Source organism: Carya illinoinensis, chromosome 16, assembly GCF_018687715.1.
Source record: "Carya illinoinensis cultivar Pawnee chromosome 16, C.illinoinensisPawnee_v1, whole genome shotgun sequence".
Taxonomy (NCBI): domain Eukaryota; kingdom Viridiplantae; phylum Streptophyta; class Magnoliopsida; order Fagales; family Juglandaceae; genus Carya; species Carya illinoinensis.
In genome coordinates this window covers 18,862,964-18,877,715 of record NC_056767.1, presented here as the reverse complement: position 1 = coordinate 18,877,715, position 14,752 = coordinate 18,862,964, and the positions used below count along the sequence as shown (strand labels likewise).

Here is a 14,752-nt window from a genome sequence, read left to right as displayed (position 1 = left end):
TGTAAAGTTAAATATTATTTTTATTGAAATGGCGTGTTAGCTTTAGTTGATTGCAAAATGGATTATAAAAGAGTTTGTAAGCTCCCGTTAAAGTTAACAATTTACTTTTCATAAAAGAAAATCACAATTCTCTCCTCAAAAAATTATATATTTTTTTAATGAAACTTTCTGTAGTTTAATATTAAACTTAATTTATATAAATAAAATAGAAAAATAGAAACAAAAGAACTTAAATTAAAAAGTGGCCACTGCCCATAGTTGTGGCAGTCCAGAGCCTCCATTAATGGTGGCCTTGGGGCAACAACACTCAAGGGCAACCCATTGTGGGTACTGGCCCAACTGATCCCTTTTTTTTTAATAATTTATTATGTTCTTTTTACATTATTTTCCTTTTACATTTTCTTATGAATTTTTTTCTTTTTTCCTATAATTTTATAATATTATTTTTTCATTTTTCTGAATATTTTTCTATTTTTTAGTTTTTACTATTAATTGATTTGGTTTTTTGAAAATTAATTTATTCAATTTTCCATTTCAATAATTTAGTCCTAATTTGTTTTGGTTTCTCTTGTTTCCATGATTTTGGCATGTGGTAATAAATGAAGAACTACTTTATGATTTGATTTTGTTGGGATACTTATACCTTTGTCTTTGTAGGGAACAAACAAAATTGAAGCAATTTTGTTAGATTTTCCTGAAGACCATGAACAAATATCCTTGCATCCCAAGGCATTTAAGAAGATGAGGAATCTTCGATTGTTTATAAACTACCAGAATGCACAATTTTCTGCAGGACCGAATTATCTCTCTAATGAGATAAGAGTGCTCTATTGGCCTCAATATCCGGGGTCATTTTTACCTTCTAATTTTCATGGGAATAATCTCGTTGAATTTAATATGCGAGATAGCCTCGTCAAGGATTTAGACGGCTTAAAATTCAAGGTACCACTATTATTTTCAATATTTATTTCTTTAAAACTATGAAATAGAACTTCATTGAGGCTAATACATTTATTTTATTTTATTTGGACAGAACTTGAAAAATATGATTTTAAGTGAGTGTCAATTCTTAACAAAAATTCTTGATCTTTCAAGTAGCCCAACTTTAGAGAGCTTGGATCTTGAAGATTGTAAGAACTTAGTTGAGGTTCATCATTCCGTTGGATTCCTTGATAAGCTTTGGAGTTTTTCTGTTAGTGGATGCTACAAGCTTAGGATTTTGCCGAAAAGATTCAAGTTGAGATCTCTACGTCAATTTATTCTTAAAGATTGCTCGAGTCTTGAAGACTTTCCAGAGATTGAATGTGAAATGGAATTTTTAGATGAGCTAAATCTTCGTGGCACTGGCATAAAAGAACTACCTTCATCAATTGAGAACCTCAAAGGACTTGAAACCTTATATCTAGATCGCTCTAGTATAAAGAAGCTACCTTCATCAATTGGTAACCTTGCTCGACTTCAACGATTTTATGCACCAGGCTGCATTGATCAGTTGCGAAGTCTATGTATTGTCAAAGTCAACAGTTATTCACAACCAATAGACATTGGAAAGGTGGAAGAGGATGGTATACAATCCATGCCATCTGTTGTGTCTACAGGTGCATCAACTACTACTGTAGAATTGACTCCGACAAATTCAATCATTTTTAATGATGCAGGTTCCTCCTCAAGCGCGATTTGTAAATCGCTAGAACAATTAAGTCTTGAATTTTGTTGCCTGTCAGAATCAAATTTCTTCACAAATGTTAATTACTTCCCCGCTTTGTTTAGTTTAGATCTAAGTGGGAGTGATATTGTTTTCTTTCCAGCTCAAAGCATCAGATTTGCTAGGTTGAAATACCTTTATTTGAATAATTGCAAGAAACTTGAAGAAATTTTACCTCTTCCATTGGGTATAGCAAGTGTTGAAGCTCGTGAATGCACGTCGTTGGAAAGTTTTGCACTACTATCTGAAATACTTATTAAAAACAATGGAGCCAATTTTCCTAACCTCCTAAGGATTGACTTGCATGGATGCCATAAACTGCTTGCGAATTTTCCTAACCTCCTCTCGAAGAGGTATGTACATCTTTTTTCCTCTCTTTCTTTTTCAATGTGTTTGTGTGTGACCTTGTTTTTATAACTAATGACATCTCCTTCTCTCTCTCATCAATTTTGAGAAGGGAATATGGTAGCTAACTATTTCACACGGAATGCAGATGCAGGGTGCAGCAGGAAGTATGGGGTATTTGAATTGCTTCTGATTGAGCTGAAATATTGTATGTTTTAGCTATTTAAAACCAATGTATTTTAAATTCTTCGTGACACTATTATTGGTTTTAGATGAAAAAAATAGTTAATAAGCATAAATACGAGTTGTGATTTTTAATTGATTAATATCATGTTTATGCTTAATTTTATAACTATAATTTAATGGGACAATATTTCCTCACATATATAGTCTATTTTTGATAATTTATTTTTTTTAATTTATTTTTGAGTGTTATTTCTTTCTTCTTATTTTCAGTTTAAATAAAATTCAAATGGGATCAGGTTGGAACTTTCGACTAAAAGTGCATATTAATTGATGAAGAGAAGGAAGGACGTAATTGGGCAGCTGCTTGTTTGGCTTAACTTTCATCGGTTGGTGCAGCTAAATTAAGGAACATGTGATGGATTGGAAGAGAAGCCGTTTGAAGTATGAAGACATGCTTGAGTTTTCAATCAAGTGTGAATTGAAGATAGATTTCGGCTATTTAATTTGATTGGAGGAAGATAGATGCCGTGCATTACTTGACTTGGAGGAAGGGCAGCACCAACTTGAGGCAGCCATCTAAAGATATATATATATATGTGTGTGTGTGTGTGTGTGGCTGGACGGCAGAAATTGAAAAGGATGAAGATAAGAGAAGTGTCGTGCTTGAAGTAGAGTGCCATATTCAACAAGAGAAGTCAGCTGTGAATTGTGGTTGGGGAAATTTGGTGCCGACTTAATATATAAATATATTGCTGGATGAAAAGAGAAAAGAGAGGGAGAGGGAAGACGTGGAGAGAGAGCAGAAAAGAAAGTTAAGTGGGGGATGTAGGAGAGTTGAGGTGTGTTATACGTGCTTGACTTGTGAAGAGAAGAGATAAGAAAAGTGCCGTGCATTACTTGGATTGGAGAGAGTTGTACATTGAATATAAGAGCCGTGCTTGACTTGTAGAGAGGGAGACGTGCAGAAAAAAGAAAAGGAAGTGTCGTGCTTAAATTGCATTAAGGGAGTTATATCACGTGGGAGTCTATAAAAGGTGACAATCGGTGGTGATTGAGGGGGGAATGAATGGTGTTGGTCATGAGTAGAGAGAGAGATTTGAGGTGAGAAGAGAAAGGGGAGCAATCGGTTGAAGGGAACTGGAGTAATTTAATTGGCTATTTTGGTAAGAGAGGGGGAGAAGAGACATTGAGGTGGAGACATGTGAGTGAAAGAAAGGAGAGTTGCTGGAAAGTAAAGAGAGGGGTCGGTGGGTGTTTGTATTTTGCTGAAATATGAAGTCGGTGAGAGAGAATTAAGAGAAGTGAGATGTGTTGTGCTGTAATTGTTTGAGGGGTAGACGTGAAGGAATTTAATTGGCTGAGGTTAAGTTTGATTGAGAGTAAACAAAGGTGTCGGTGCATGAGTTTGGAGCTGGAGGGACGTGTAGAGAGAGTGCAAGTTTAGAGAGATAGTCGTTTTGTGCATGGTTAGAGAGAGGGAGTCGGTGGGAAATAGAGAGAGACGTGTGACTGAATTGAGTTGGGCTGGAATTGAAAAAGAGAAGTTGGTGAGAGTCATTTCGGTGGCAGCTCTCTCTTTGCATTTTCATTGTTTAGACGGACGAAAATCTCTCTCTCTAGTTTGAAGACTTTCTTTTGTTCTGTTTTCTAAGTTTTCGGTTGTTAATTCTTAGTATTCTCTCGTACTAGATTACTTCTTTTCTTTTTTTTTTTCTTGTTTTTACTTTTGGTAGGCGTCGGCTGAGTTCCAAATTCTGTTGTCTCTAAATTGTTGCTTAATATTTCTTATGTTTTATTTTAGTTTCCTAATAAATAATATTTATGTGATTTTTATAGTACTTGTAATAAATATGTTTGGCTAAATTTTAATACTAAGGTGAGAGGTAAAGTTTAATGATTTAAATATTATTTTCAGATTCACGTAAAATTTATTCTACGAGCTTGATCGATTGAAGGATTTTATTATTAGATATTTTGATTATCTATATACTCGTCTTGATTCATTGCGATTTTCGAATACAGTGAATGCTTGAGGAATCCCTGTGGTATTCAAATAGATTTGTAAATGTTTTAATCATCAATCGTTCACGCTCAATCATTAGCAACTATTTTTCTTGATCTTAAAATGCTAAATCTTCCAATTAAACGGAATCATTATTCTAGTTTAATTGAAGTAAATCAATTGGAAACAATATTATAAATTATTAGACGGATCCTCGAAACCTTAGTCTTTCTCCATATCTTTATATTTGATTGTACGTTTCTTTTAGTAATTTCGTTTAATTGTCTAAATTTATTTTCTGTATCACAAAAGTCAATCCCTGTGGATTCGATCCTGTAAGATACTACAACACCTGTATACTTGTAGGTAAAACTGCACTAAATTTTTGGTTTCATTAATTTAAGTCAAAGTTTAGGCGCAACAGCTTCCAAAGGAGCTAAATGGAATTTTACGGTTGGGTTTGCCTTATATTCGTATAAGTCTGGGAGGTTTTTATAGTTTTATCTGGTTTTTTTTTTTGGTTTTTGTGATTGTTGAGGTCGGAGGTATATTCGGGATTGAGTAGTTTCTTTTCATTCATTTACATGATTTTCTTCTACCATAAGGGAGGGTTTTTTTTTTTAATAAATTGGGAGGGGGGTCTTTATTATACACGTGACTGCTCGATCTCTCTTTTTTTTTTTTTTTCTTTTTTTATATAAATATTCACATAACAGAGACATTCTAAGGAACAAAACTGGGCATACCCATTTAAAGGAAGACATACTAACATTATATTTCCAGGAAAGAGGATTTCAAGCTGATTTAGCTATTGCAAGGAGGCCCATGATAGTAATTTGTGTGAATCGACCACATTGTTGGAATGACAAAGATGAAATTGTTTTATATGTTGTCTTTGGATTTAGAGTTGGGATCATTAACCCAAGAATGAAGGAGGCTTATATTTGTGTTAGAATCCATGATGGCTCTGATTGGAAGCACTTATGTACTACATTTATAATTAGGGAATCTTATTGGAGGACTCAAACCATGTATGGATGCACTGGATGAGTTACTATGAAAAAGTGGACATTTGAAGGTTTAGATTTGAATGTGTTAGTGTGCCAGAGCTCGTGGTCTTTAGAAGTGTTAGGATCCATTTCCTAAAGAAGCATGAAGAGAATGTAAGAGATGAAGATCGCACAGTTGTGCTTTACAAAATTCCTTCCAGAGATTTTGGTTCCAATTTCTTTTCTTGCGGTAGTGATGATGAAGGTAACAGTTGGCTAGATTTAATGACGATGAGAAGCAAAAGGAGGATTTCGGATTTGGAGATGCTACTGCCACTGACAATCTCTACTGAAGATTTATACCGACTGACATGGTATGTCTTGACATGCCATTTGGCTATTAATTAAAAAAGAAAAAAAAAAAAAGAGAAAGAGAAAACAAGAGTCTCAAATCTCGATAAACTTTCCTCTCCTCCCTCCTTACTTTCATATATACAAGAACTCATTGATTAGTGGTTTTGACTTTTTTTTCCTTCTTACTTGCAGATAAAGTTAATTTGGAACCGCTCTTCAAGAATCTCAAACCAAGATAAGGTGGATTGAGAATGAGCTTGAAATCACACAGATAGAATTTGAATTGAAAATGCAAAGTCTAATCGATAAGGTCGCTGTTTTGAAACAAAACCAAGAAAAGCTAATGGATGACCATGAAAAGGTGTTTAAGTTGTTGGAGAATTACAAATCACATGAAGAAAAGTTTAAAAATCACTGTGAATGGTCTTGAGCAAAAGCTCACATTTTCAGAATATGAACGAGAACAACTTTTGGAAGAATCCAAAAAACTTAAGGTTCAACTCCAAAATATGGCACATCTTCAGGATGATGTTTTGGCCGTTAAGAATGATCTTCATGGAACAAAGTTTGAAAAAGAGAGATTGAAAGCATCACTGCATCTAATATCTGGAGAATGTGAATATTTGAAGATAGAGAAGAATTTACTGGTTGAAAAGATCTCTACTTTAGAGGTTGAAATGAGATAGGTGAGCTCGGTAGTGGTTCGATTTCTTTTTTTTTTTTTTTTGTTTTAACAGCCAGATGGCAGTAGCCACTTCAGTCGGTACAAATTGTCAGAATAAATTCTCAGTAGGAATAGCATTTTCCTTTGGAATTAGAGAATGATGATGAGATGGGTATTTGTAATGATTAGATGAGGTGAGATGAGATGCAATAGGAAGTGAACATTTGTAGGTATTTTCTTGAGTAGATAAGGGTCGAAGACGTAAATATCATAATTCATGAGTTATGGTCGAAATTTTTATTTTTATATAGGGGTGGGAGGTTTGGAATTTGGTTTTCCCATTTGGTGACCCAACCATATACCCTTTAATCCATAAGACCTTGACTATGGTCAGTCTTTGTTAAGATATAAAATAAATAACAATTCTACCTCATCCTATCAGTTTAAACTTTTAGGACAAGTAGTGATTTCACATAGTATATCAAAGCAGAGATCCTGAGTTCGAATCCTAACTCTACACTCTATCATATTTAATTAAATATTACATGTGTTGGGTTATCCATTGATGGGGTGTCTGACACACATGTGAGGGAGAGAGTTAAGATATAAAATAAGTAATAAAATATATATATCTTCCTATAGGTTTAAGCTTATAAGACAAGCTGTGGTGATTTCATAGTTTCTAATCATTAGAGAATGATTTGCTTTTAAAAGTTAGATTCATATACTTTATCATCTATTCCAAATTGTCACACATGCATTTTCTTTCGAAATGCTTCATGTACACTCAAGCAATATTTAAATAGCACTCATGAATCTTTATGCTCTAGAAATACCATATATAGAAAATGTTTTCCATTGTTTCTAATTATTCAATTCATAAATATTTAATTTAACAAGAGCTATATATTTGAAATTAATTAGTTTTTCTTGGTACCAAGAGATGTGATATTTGTATTTATAAGCTTTAAATAATACTTCAAAAAAAGAAAAAAATAAGTCTAGTTTCTTTTTTAATTTAAGTTTTACTAATTTAGGATTAAGCCCATCGAGGATCACAACACAGGAATAACTAATTCTGTCATGCTTAGGGCTGTACACCGATGGGTTCAACATCAGTTTCGGAGCCAAATCGAGATATACATATTTTTGAAAAAATATATAAATAGACCGAATCGGTCTGTTCAGCGGTTTCCCAAGGGTCCAAACTGGCGCCGAACTGCCGATGTTGGTTTTGCTTCAATTCCTCTCGCCTACCGACCAGTTCTTTGCTAGTTCTGTACTCTGGCCGTCGGTTTGATCGGTTCACGGTCGATTTGGTCGGTTCCTGTAGACCCCTAAGACTCATACTACCAGTTTTTTTTTTTTTCCTTTTAGCACGTGTGATATCACGTATGTACGAGTATTTTAATTAAATAATTATTTCATTTATATAAATTATGGGCTTTCTTGTTATTCTAGATGATTTACGTGGTATTAGTTTACGACTTCTAGCTGTAAAATTTAATTTTGAATGTTTTCTTGTTATTAAATATTATTCATTATTTAAATTTCTCTTTATTCTAAATTATTTTATTGTTGGATTTTATTATTTTATTTTATTTAGTCATTACATTTAAATTATTTTATTTAATTTGTCATTTTGAAATTCTTTTCATTGGATCAGTTTTAAGACCTCGAGTTGAAAGGTTGGATCTCATTTCTTTCCCTTCCCTTCCCTTTTGCATTTTTCCTTTTCTCTTTTCATTTGTTCTTTTTTTTTTTTCCTTCTTTTTCTTCTTTCCCCTACTTCTCCTGCTGGCGACACCCCCTGTCCTCCCCTATGTTTCGGTTCCATCTCCCTAGCCCCATTGTGTGTTGTTGTTCTTCCTCACCGCTTAGCCCATACTCTTCCCCACCGGCCGGTGACCACTCCCCTCCATTTTCAGCCCCAATTGCGCCGTCATTCCTCCCTACACCCCGCTTCAATGCCATGGCTTCTTTGAGTTCCAGCGCTGCCATGTCACAAGCGCTCGGCACCATCTCTTCACCACATCACCAGTGACGCTCCAGCTACCTAACCCATTATCCTTAACCCCGATCCGTTCCCTTTGAAGCCCCTCTATCTCCATTTTTGATTTGCTCATTTTGGCCTCCAACCGCCAACCACATCCACCAACCACCACCACTAGCTTTTCCGAAAACCCTTAGCTCTTCCATAGCCAACCCAAGCCCTCGTTTCTTCCCATTTGAAATTTGACATTTTGAGACCCACGGCTTTGTTTCAAAAAATATTGTTTCATCATTGTGACGCCACTTTTAGCACCACCTTAATCCTCCAAAAATTATATTTCATCACTGTAACTGATTTGACAAAGAACTTTATGAGATTTAAACATATTTGTGCACTAACAAATTTTCTACAGTCTAGTCGACTATGTCAGGCCTTGTGTTCAAGGAATATGAAGGTTGGGTTGGTTAGGAGGATGAGTTTGCTTGTGAAATGGAATTATGCTTGGGATTTTTATGTTGTGTTTGGTGTCATGATATTCATTATATAATTGCATGCATGCTCATGTGTTGTAAATGAAAACTGGCTTTTTTGTGTGAGAAGGATTTTTGGATGTCTGCGTATCACAACCCTAAGTCGAGATGGAGCATTATCTCAATAGAGCTCCTCTAGTCACTTGGGAGCTTAATATACTAAGTGATATCCCTTGGGCTATTGCTGGGCAACAATAGAATTGGACAGAATGGTAACGCTCTCTTGCTGACTCTGTGGCTCCTCTTGTTGGCAGAGGTTAGATGATGCTTGGCTATGAATGCTGGTTGCAGGACTAGGCGTCACTCGTTACGAAGCACACACAGTCGTTACCCATGGTGTGACGAAGGGAGCTAAGGTGTGCCGATTGTCCCTAGGTGACATCATGATGCATATGGAATAATTCGATAACGAGCCATTTTCTAGAAAAATAGCAGGTTTTGATAAATGGATATATGGACCATTTTCTAGAAAAATAGTAGTTTATAATTGGGCCATTTTCTAGGAAAATGGTGGCTGTTTATTTTCTAATGGAATGGTTTTGGGCCAATGAGAATTTTGGCATATGTTAGAAAAATGATCATTTACGGGGAAAATGATGTTTTGGGTCTCATGCATATTTCAGCCTATGCATGCATATATGCTAGTTGCATTAATGTATTTTCATCTCATGGGTTATTTGATTGGTTACCTACTGAGATTTACAATCTCACATAGTATTTGAATCCTACGGTTCCGTGTTATGGAATCGTAGATTCTGATGTAGATGAGGACGTTGAGCTTGAGGAATCGGCTACATCGGAGGAGTGACCTAGGGTCGCTTTTCATGTTTTGGGATTTGTTACCCACTTTTGTTACGTATTTTGGATTTGTATTATATTTTTACTGGATTACTGTATAACTTTTGAAGACATTTTTATTTTGGAAAATATGTATTTAAAATTATGGTACTTAGTTGACTAACTTTTAATTATCTGCTGAGACTTTGGTTGTACACTTTTTGCTCATACACACACTTAGCACTCGTCGTTAGGGTGTGTGACCCGTGTTGTCATCATCCCGATGTCACGATTTTCGCATTTCTATACGTGAAAGTCGGGGGCGTCACAACATCTCTATAAGGTAGATTGATTTTTATGTTATTGAGATATAAGGAGACAACTTTAACTTTGCGAAAATGTTGCATCCACTGAGGATGCAGCATTACAAAAGTCACCAATTGATTTTTTATTATATTTTTTTATTTAATTATTAAAGTAGTTTTTTTAAATGAGTTTTTAAATTTTTTATTTTTTTTAAATGTTTAAGAGAAATGTATAAAAAATGATGAAAGAATAAAAAGGCTATTGAGCCTTATTAGTTACCACTCTTGGGTGTAGCACGACTATTAACTTTGTTGTCTAGCCAAACACTGATAGGAAACAATAAATTGAACTTCACTTACTGTTATAGCTTTATTGTGTTATGCTAAACTCTTGTTTGGGATCAACCAGCGCATCAATTTTTTGTGTTAGAAGATGCATCAGTTTCCCCTCTCTACTATTGCTTTTGAGTCGTCATTTAGCTTTGGGGTCATTTGTAAGATTCATTTGAAAGTTCCTTGACCCCAAAAATGGTTGAAACTCTTATTTGTACACAAAATTAGTTGAAATCTCCTTCCATTAATTTTGACTCCCAATACTTAATAGAAGATGCCGAAAGCTATAAACTAAAAAATGGTAAGATTCATTTTGAAATATCATATATTTTCAAGTGTTTTTTTTTTAATAATTAGATTTTGTGATGACCCGTTTTTACGTGTATTTTCACTGAATGCGCTTTTTAATTTATTTAATATAATAGTTCTTTTATTTTAAATTATTGTATTTTAAATTGGTTTTAAATTGGTTTTACAAACAAGCAGCTGCCCAATTACGTCCTTCCTTCTCTTCATCAATTAATATGCACTTTTAGTCGAAAGTTCCAACCTGATCCTATTTGAATTTTATTTAAACTGAAAATAAGAAGAAAGAAATAACACTCAAAAATAAATTAAAAGAAAAATAAATTATCAAAAATAGACTATATATGTGAGGAAATATTGTCCCATTAAATTATAGTTATAAAATTAAGCATAAACATAATATTAATCAATTAAAAATCACAACTCCTATTTATGCTTATTAACTATTTTTTCATCTAAAACCAATAATAGTGTCACGAAGAATTTAAAATACATTGGTTTTAAATAGCTAAAACATGCAATATTTCAGCTCAATCACACCCCCCAACTAGCTTTTTGCTAATCCTTGAGCAAAATAGTGAAAATTAATTGAGATGAACATTACATAAAGCTCGAAATTCAAACAAAAACAATCAAACATAATTCTGAATTCTCACAAAAAATTGATTCGTGACTACTTAACACCAGGAGTTGTATCCACAAGGAAAGTCTCAACAATTGTTCACATAGAATTAGGGCAAATGTCTCAGAACTCGGATATGTGTGTGTGGCTAAACCTCTGTATGTTCCTCACTAATAAACATGATTTATCATAGGATTTTTCAACCTTAAGATTAATCATTATTGATTCTAACTACCTCAAAGCCTAAGGGACTAGCAGTTTTCACGCCAACTCTGTTTAAAGGTTGAACATTCAACCCCCAAAGTTTTGGGTAACTGTTTCTAGCCCTTTATTCAGGAAAAATTACATGATTTTTTTTTCTTTCCTTTTTTCTTTTTTATAAGGCTCGGTAGTCCTGCAGTTTACTTCTCCTGTTTTAAATCAATGAACATTAATGAGGAACACTACAAGTGTAAGCATGTGCAAAATGTTCTTTCAAAACTTGCCCTTCATTCTATACAAATCAAACTAATTCTCATTTTTGTAAATATCGCATCCCGGTGTTTCAAGTCATTCCTCAACAAAATATGATGCATCATAAGTCATGTTCTATGCTTAAGGTTGAAAATAAATCTTCACAAAATAATTCCACTCAACTACTCTACCAAGATACTCAAATTTCACAAAAATGCCAGAAGTGTGTGTTAATCATTTATGTTTTTATTTATTTATTTATTTATTATTATATATTTTTTATTTTTAGGTACTAATAAATTTTCAACAGAAAACCCTCCCCCCAACTAAATGTGACATTGTCCTCAATGTTTAGCAATTGAATGTTCGATGATGTATGTTATACAGGTATGAATTGGAGCAAGATAAACACTGTAGAACATATATTGAGACGAAAATGATTAAACAGAGAGAAAAGAGTTCACCTGAGATATTCGAACGCACATAAGGAGTAGATTTCTGTCAAAGTTAAAAACACAAAAAGCAAAAGAAACAAAACAAACAAATACAGTATATACAATGAGAAATCAGAAACTAATTCTGATAAGTAGGATCCTCCAGAGTAGTGGACTCAACCTCTGGAGTGAAATCATCCAAAAATGGTTTCAACCTTTGTCCATTAACTTTAAAAACATTACCATTCTCTGGATTTTCTATTTCAACAGCCCCAAAAGGATAAACAGTTTTTACAACAAAGGGGCCGATCCATCGGGATCGAAGCTTGCCAGGAAACAAATGAAGCCTTGAATTATACAACAAAACTTTTTGGGAAGGCTCAAAAGATTTTCGAAAAATATTTTTGTCATGAAAAACTTTCATTCTCTCCTTGGCAATGCGAGAGTTTTCGTAAGCTTCATTCCTGATTTCCTCTAACTCATTAAGCTAAAACTTACGAAGAGAGCAAGCTTTATCCACATCAAAATTAAATCGCTTGATTGCCCATTAAGCTTTGTGTTCCAATTCCACAGGTAAGTGGCATGCCTTTCCAAAAATGAGTCGATATGGGGACATACCAATCGAGGTTTTAAAAGCAGTACGGTATGCCCAAAGTGCGTCGGTTAGTCGTAAAGACCAATCTTTGCGGCTTGGGTTAACCGTCTTTTCTAAAATTTTTTTGATCTCCCGATTAGATACCTCAACTTGGCCACTTGTTTGTGGATGATAAGGGGTAGCAACCTTATGAGTAATACCATATTTTCGCATTAAGGCCTCGAAAGGCTTATTACAAAAATGTTTACCCCCATCACTGATAATGGCTCGAGGTGTTCCAAACCTTGATAAAATATTTTCTTTCAAAAATTTCAGTACCACTTTGTGATCATTGCTTTTGCATGGAACAGCTTCAATCCATTTGGACACATAATCCATAGCTACCAAAATGTAGAGATTGCCAAAAGAAACTGGGAAGGGTCCCATGAAGTCGATGCCCCAACAATCAAATATTTCAACAACCAAAATTGGATTTAATGGCATCATACTCCGGAGGGTAATACCTCCCAACTTTTGACAACGCTCACAAGTATTACAAAATTCATGGGTGTCCTTGAAAATGGTAGGCCAATAGAAACCACATTGAAAAATTTTAAAAGCAGTTTTCTTTCCAGAAAAATGGCCACCACATGCCCAAGAGTGACAAAAAGATATCACACTTTGAAATTCGCTATTGGGAACACATCTTCTAATTATCTGATCTGGGCAATACTTGAACAGATATGGATCATCCCAAAAGAATTTTCTTACCTCCACAAAAAATTTCCTCTTATCTTGTTGAGTCCAAATGTGAGGAATTTCACCTGTAGCAAGAAAATTAGCAATGTCAGCATACCATGGCACTTGAGACATACCAAAAAGTTGCTCATCTGGAAATGTGTCTTTAATAGGAATTGTCTCTTTGGAATCTGAAAGAACAAGTCTAGACAGATGATCAGCAACAACATTCTCAACTCCTTTTTTATCTTTGATTATCAGATCAAATTCTTGCAGCAAAAGGATCCATCTAAGCAACCTGGGCTTTGTATCTTTTTTCGCTAAAAGGTATTTTAACGCAACATGATCAGTAAAGATGACAATTTGAGATCCGATCAAATAAGTGCAAAATTTGTCAAGTGCAAAAATTACTGCAAGTAGCTCTTTTTCAGTTGTTGAATAATTCATTTGAGCATTGTTTAAAGTTCTACTTGCATAATAAATAACACAAGGCTTTTTGTCCTTACGTTGACCCGACACAGCTCCAACAGCATAATCACTAGCATCACACATAATCTCAAATGATAAATTCCAATCAGGTGATCGCATAATTGGGGCTGAGATCAGCATACCTTTTAGCTTTGTAAAAGCTAAATCACAATCATCAGTCCACACAAAAGAATTTTCCTTTGACAATAAATTGCACAAAGGTCTAGAAATTGTGCTGAAGCCTTTGATGAACTTCCTGTAAAAACCTGCATGACCTAGAAAAGATCTGATATCCCTGATGTTCTTTGGGATGGGCAATTTAGAAATTAATTCAATTTTGGCCTTGTCCACTTCAAAACCTTGAGAAGAAACAATGTGACCAAGAACAATCCCTTGAGTGACCATAAAATGACACTTCTCCCAGTTTAAAATCAAATTCTTTTCTTTGCATCTAATCAACATTCTTTCCAAATAAGTCAAACATTCATCAAATGAATCACCAAAAATAGAAAAATCATCCATGAATACTTCAAGGAAACGCTCTACCATGTCACTGAATATACTCATCATGCATCGTTGAAATGTAGCAAGAGCATTACAGAGTCCGAATGGCATCCTTCGATATGCAAAGGTACCAAATGGACATGTAAAAGTGGTCTTTTCTCGATCTTCAGGAGCAATCTCAATTTGGTTATATCCAGAATAACCATCTAGGAAGCAATAGAATTTATGGCCCGCTACATGTTCAATGATTTGATCCATGAATGGTAGGGGAAAATGATCCTTTCTGGTGACAGAATTCAGTTTTCTGTAGTCAATGCACACATGCCAACCAGTAGTAACTCTAGTTGGGATCAATTCATTATCAGCATTCTTAACTACAGTCACACCAGATTTCTTGGGTACCACCTACGTGGGACTAACCCATTTGTTGTCAGAAATAGGGTAAATGATCCCTACATCCAGAAGTTTTA

At 34.6% G+C, this 14,752-nt stretch overlaps 1 protein-coding gene across 1 annotated transcript; it reads left to right on the top strand.

Moving 5' to 3' along the window:
* Positions 1-57: 57 nt before the first annotated feature.
* LOC122298879 (disease resistance-like protein DSC1) lies at positions 58-6,267 on the top strand. The gene is made up of 5 exons (XM_043108723.1): positions 58-72; positions 658-942; positions 1,034-2,058; positions 5,317-5,492; positions 6,032-6,267. Exons 1-5 carry the CDS (start codon positions 58-60, stop codon positions 6,265-6,267), a joined length of 1,737 nt encoding a protein of 578 aa, XP_042964657.1.
* Positions 6,268-14,752: the final 8,485 nt, after the last annotated feature.

Excerpts from the sequence above, each read along its gene's own strand:
- LOC122298879 (XM_043108723.1), top strand. Across the intron at positions 943-1,033 it reads TAGACGGCTTAAAATTCAAG|AACTTGAAAAATATGATTTT; the intron begins GTACCACTATTA and ends TTATTTGGACAG. Across the intron at positions 5,493-6,031 it reads TTGCGGTAGTGATGATGAAG|AATATGAACGAGAACAACTT; the intron begins GTAACAGTTGGC and ends TCACATTTTCAG.